Here is a 6000-nt window from a genome sequence, read left to right as displayed (position 1 = left end):
TAAAGCACTCTTGGCTCAACATGAGTATTCTTTCAATTCTCAACCACTCCTAATTGACCTCATTCAGTTACAATTTCTACAAGTTACTTCTAACTTAAGTGAGTAATCATTTACAAGCTACTTCTGGCGTAAATATGTATTTTTTGAACAACAATTACTTCTTACTAATAATTGGGTATATTTACAAAACAACCATTCTCAAATAAGATATTTTTAAAATAAGGTTTTTATGATCTCTAGTCACACTTTACTATGCTAAGTGGGGATAATTAAGATGTATTAGATTCAAGCACCTTCATTATAGTTTGTTGAATTGAACACTGAAAATATTCTTTGTTGAATCTTTTGTTGAATGAGAAAATTTTAGAGTGTTTTGGTATATGCACATTGTCTCTTTATATATATATAAAAGAAGAAAGTAGTTGTTAGAGTTGTTTTTGGTCATTAAGCAACCTTAGTTCATTTTAGAGAAAGTAGTTTAGAGAAATAAAAGTCATATATTTAAAAATAAGAGATAAATATAGATGCAAATTTAATAAACTGAAACTAAGTTTTTATATATTTTAAAGGGCTAAGATCATATTTTATCATTCCTAATTTAGTGAGAAGGGAAGTTGATCCCATATTTGTTAACTAGGAATTTTCAAACCTTTAATTCTCTGTAACCGTTAATTTTCGCTGGTGTAGGATTATGGGTTTTTGGGCAAATCGTCATTAAAAAAAAATCCTGCGAAGATTGTTGCACATAATATATATCTCTCAGAATAATCTATAATTGTCCTTCTTACAGGCACTCAGCAAGAAGTCAACACAATAAAAAGGCAAAGTAATTTAGAAAGAAGTGCTGAGCATAATCTACAAATCGGTTTTAAAAAATGAAAAAGAATGATGGATTTTGTTGGACATCACTAAGGCAATAAGACAATCTGCAGCCCTTTCTAAGTTTGATGGATAACAGAGTTCTACTTTATAAACTAAAAGATAACACCCACTTTCTCTGGTGGAATAACATAATGTATTAAATTATGCAAAATGTGGAACCATGCTTTTCAATAAATTTAAACAAACATTTCCGGATCTTTCCTAATGATTACACCTTCCATTACCGCCTAGCTCTTACTTACCTGCATGTAATGAAAAATATAAAATATGAGCACCACCATCTCTTAATCAATGACATTCATTTCATATAATAATTAAATATATTTTCCTTCCTCAAATTATTTTTAAAAATTACATTTCATTTCTAAATTAAACTATGTTTTTTTTTCAGCAAAGTTATGTAAAATATTTTTTCAAATAATTGATAGTGGAGTTTTTCTAAACGAAATTTTAAATATAATTTATTAGAAAGAATATTCTACGTGACTTCATAGGACGAAAACATAACTTTTAAAAATATTTTAAAAACTTATACCATTTATTTTTTTAGAAATTTAATATCAGAAAAATGCTTACCAGCTGCTTTTTTGCATATTGAGAGCAGTACAACCAGAACTGCAAGACCTCCAAACACTCCCACAATAATGGCAACTGATTTTCCCACTTGATCATTGTCGGAGGAATCTGCGAACAAAACACCAAATTGAAACTATTACCATAACATTCTGCACAGATCTAACAAGAAACACTCCTTAGTTTTGTTCTTTTGTTCTACTAATTTTCCCAACTCGACTGAACAACGAACCTTGCCTAACGTACTTATGTAAATGATAAAAATTCAAATGATCGATAAAAAAAATTACGGTTTTCAATTTTATAATGAAAATCATGCAATGCAATGCTTTTGTTTAAGCACATAATGGAAGTTAATCTTGAGTGAGGGAATATATGCCAAATCATGACAGTACTTGAATAAAATCAGTAGGGTGCTGAGCTTCACTAGTAAATTGATTGGTGAAGAACATGGAATGCGATACTAAGTAAAAGGTATTCGAACAAATGGATAAAGAGGAATTGGAAAAAGAGCGAATATTCCAAAATAAAGTATTAAAGCATATGTTCCGAATGCATTCACCCATAAAATAGCATTTCACAACCTCAGCTTCCTCTCCATTTTCTGATCACTTTTCTACAAAGGCTGTAAGTAATTCAAATCAATTCAAAAAAAAATTCAAATTTTTACATATGGTGTTTGTAAGATTAGCAATAAATTAATTAGCAGCAAAATGGGTGTAATTTGAGTAGTGAAAGTGAAAAAGAAGTATGAGAGTGAAATAGACCTGATTCATGATAATAGCCAGATGCCGAGTAACGAGCATAACATTGTCCCAAGAACACATGAGCTGCTGCAGCAGATCCACATAAGGTTTTGAGTTTTCCAACAGCATCTGCTAGACAAGAGGAGCAATCTGATAGACTTAAATCCCCCAAGCATTGAGCAAACCCTTCAACTAGGCCTGAGCTACTCACTCTAAATCCATTAGCAGTTTGCAAATCAGCAAGAACATCATCTCTACGCCTGAAGAACTCAACATCACTCGTCACACCTTTGCTGCATTTCTTAAACCTCAGACTCGTGTCCAACTTCCCCAGAAAATCACCAGAATGTTCATATCTTATAAGGCACCCTTCAAGTTGCAAAGAAGCTCCAAGGGCATATGGACAAACCAAACCTATTTCGTTAACGGATCTTTCTACACACTTTGAGCACTCAATTGGGTGCAGATCACCTCTGCACTGGTATAACCCGTATACGTTTCCCTCTTGTGGCGTTGAGCTTCCATTTCCAATAGCAAAGCTATTGTAAGTTACTTCAGAGGATGAACTTACCACTGAAGACATAAAGCTGTTAAGGTTGCCTTCAAAGGGTGCGTTCGGTTGGTATTTTTCCTCAGAACAGACTGCATATATGAACATATGAGCTCGTGAAGGGTAGCCATGAACTGAAGAAAACAAAATTAGCAGATAAGAGAGTCTCCAAACCAAGATGATTCTGTAACCAGACTCTGCTTCAAGAGTTCTCGACATGGTTTTCTAAAAATATGAACCTTTGTTTTTGTTTTTGTGCCTTGGTTATGGCAATTAAAGAGTGAGCCAGTGGTTCATTTTTTGGGCCTGTTGAATGAAGCCTTTTTCTTTAGTAAAAGACTCTTGTTTGGTCAGGCGTTGAGCATCAACTTTGTCCCGAGTCAATGGTCATAAAGATTAAAAATCCTTATTTCCAAGTACACACAAAACTACGAGATTCTAATTTGTTTCATGCCTTTACATGACTCAATCATAACAAAAAACTGCAACATTTGAGGACTTGTCTCCAATATTATGGGGCCGAACATCAAAAAACAATCTGCTCTCAATGCAGAGGTTAATTCAAAAGCTTCCAACTAACGAGTTTGTTGTCGAACTGTAAAATGTTATGTTAAAATTCATATCCATATTGCTTTAAAATATATATATGTTTTTAGAAACCTAAGGTTGAATGGTAGATACAGCTCTAAAAGCAATTGAACAGTAATTTCGTTTCCCCATGGAGACCAAACTGCAGAGTAAAAATTTGCTAAGTTCACTTTTACTATTCACAAAAGTATCTAACAACATGCATCTTTGATCCTCTTTATATATCTCGCCATACTTAAAGGGAAAAATAATGAATTGTAACGAGAACTTTTAGATATTATGTTTCAAACCAGAGAACAATAGGTCTATTCAACTATGTTTCTAATAAAATTTCTATATAAAAATGTTTTATAAAGATTTTCTAAGAATGGAATGGTTTTTTCTAATATTATTAGATTTTTTTTAAAGGATTTTGCCTCTTCCTTTTCGCATGGGAGTCGCTGCACTGCTAAAGAAACTATTCATGGCAATCAGAGTAAGGAAGAATAGGAATTGGTATGCATGTCTTAAAATGAAGCATATTACTGTTCTTTCAAAAGGGATGAAAAGTTTGGATTGAATGATCTACCGAGAGAAAACAATTATGTGAAGAATTGAAATGGTAATTTCACAATAGAAATGAAAGAAAAACATAAATTCAGGTCAAAATGGTTGAAGGCGGACCATCTAAAAACAATTTTTTTATATGTTAATTCATTCAAGGATAATGAAGAATATGATCAAGGGGTGAAAGTTAGCAATCATTGGTGTGAGTAACCAAATAAAGTAAAGGAAGTGGTCCAGAACTTGTATAAGAACAAATTTACAGAATGTGGCGGACTTAAAGTTAGATTGGATAATGTTGTCTATTCACAAATTAATAGGGAGGACCATGACTTATTAACAAGTAGATTTAACGAGGAGGAAATTAGGGCAATTGTATGGGACTGTGAAAGCAGCAAGAGTGCAAGACCAACTTTTTAAAACAATTTTGGGATGTTATCAAAATGGATATATTGAGGCCTGCAAATTGTTTTCATAGGTGTGGGAGGTGGTTGAAAGGATGTATGTACAAAATAATTTCCAAATTTTTGTCAAAATAAATGTAGAAAGTGCTTTATAAATAGTCTGCACTTATTGAAGATAGAGGAATACTTGATAGTAGTGGTGGTAAACAAAATGATTGATGAGGTGAAGAGGAAAAAAAGAAAATTGTATTATTATAAAGGCAGATTTCGAGAAAGTATATGATTCAGTTAACTCGGAATTTCTCTTTTATATGTTAAAAAGATTGGATTTCTGTTCCAAAAGGTTAGATGGATTAAGACATGTTTAGAGTCGTCAACTATCTCTGTTTTAGTGAAAGGCAGTCCAACAAGACAATTTACACCAACTAAGGGACTAAGGCAAGGCGACCCATTAGCACATTTTTTGTTTCTTGTAGTTGCACAAGGGTTAGTTGGCGTAGTTAGCCAAGTTGAGAGTAAAGGATTGTTGGATGAGATTAGGGTGGGCTAAAAAATATTTCACTGAGCATGTTTTAGTTTACATATGATACTTGATAAGGGCTTGCGATTAGTAATTTTCATTGTTAAATTAACACTTATCTATTTTGATTGTGTATAAAGTCTATGATATTTACTCCAATTTCACTTGTTTTGCATGAATATATGAATCCAAGGAGTTAATACGTGAATTGAGAGAAAAATAGAAGAAATTCAACACTTTTTGATGAATCTATCATGTCACAGTTAGCATCACCTAAAAGCTTGAACCATAAAGAAAACTCACTCAAGAAGGTTTTCTCAAGCCATGAAGATTGAGTCACCAGAGAGTACTTCATTATTAAGAAACTTCAGGTAACTCTAGCTCATAACCTCATAGCTTGAGCCAAAGAGAAAACACAGTTTTTGCATCTACTATTGCACCTAATATGAGCAAGTTGAATATACGTCAACTAAATGATCCCGAGTTAGAAATTCTTTTGAAGACATGAGTTTAGCAAAATATTGAATTGAAGAAAATAGTTAAGGAATTGAATTATAGGTTGAACAAAATGGAGGTTAATTTTGTTAAAAGATCAAATCAACAACCAATTATAGAATCACATCACGCTCATATGACCACCAATGGACATACAAATTTTATTAATGGTGTTGTTGAATTTGTTAATGACGAAGAAACATAGTCAACTGCTTCAAGTGTAGATTTTTGCTCATAAGATGAGATTATGAGGATTATTGATGATCCTATTAAACATCTTAATGGACGTGTGATGTTAAAATTGAGTTGAAGCCACATACTTCACAAATCAAGTTTGTTGATGTGAACAATGAAAATAGATTTTTAGTGGTGATATTTGTTGACTTAGCTGCGAAACAAAAAGAAAGGTTGCTACAACAGTTAAAAAAAGTTAGATTTAATTTTATTTGATATAATTATTGATAAAAATTTAAAGATGCATGCATGTTTATTTTCTGTTTTTAACATAAATAGAAATTTTTTTATTAAAATTTTAAAAATAAAAATTTAAAAATTAATAAAATTGTACATAATGACTTGTACTTCATAAAGTTAAAGAAAATAATTTTTTACATATGGCCAAATTAAGCCAAAAGTTTGAAAATTTTTATGTTTCGTGCCCAAAATAAGTCTATAAAAATAATTTTTGAAATATGTGTG

General features: G+C 31.8%; 1 protein-coding gene across 1 annotated transcript; it reads right to left on the bottom strand.

The window, feature by feature from the left end:
• Positions 1-917: 917 nt before the first annotated feature.
• On the bottom strand, positions 918-3114 carry LOC108328393 (plasmodesmata-located protein 8). Its single transcript, XM_017562258.2, has 3 exons — positions 2223-3114; positions 1459-1566; positions 918-1124 (listed from the first exon to the last, which is right to left on the bottom strand). Exons 1-3 carry the CDS (start codon positions 2968-2970, stop codon positions 1117-1119), a joined length of 864 nt encoding a protein of 287 aa, XP_017417747.1. The 5' UTR covers positions 2971-3114; the 3' UTR covers positions 918-1116.
• Positions 3115-6000: the final 2886 nt, after the last annotated feature.

The sequence above is a fragment of the Vigna angularis genome, chromosome 2, assembly GCF_016808095.1.
Source record: "Vigna angularis cultivar LongXiaoDou No.4 chromosome 2, ASM1680809v1, whole genome shotgun sequence".
Taxonomy (NCBI): Eukaryota; Viridiplantae; Streptophyta; class Magnoliopsida; order Fabales; family Fabaceae; genus Vigna; species Vigna angularis.
This window is presented reverse-complemented; position numbering and strand designations above follow the sequence as displayed.

Bases quoted from the DNA above. Each gene is read 5' to 3' on its own strand.
- LOC108328393 (XM_017562258.2), bottom strand. From the start codon at position 2,970: ATGTCGAGAACTCTTGAAGCAGAGTCTGGTTACAGAATCATCTTGGTT. The intron at 1,567-2,222 runs GTCTATTTCACT...TTTTGTTCGCAG, and splicing joins TGGCTATTATCATGAATCAG to ATTCCTCCGACAATGATCAA.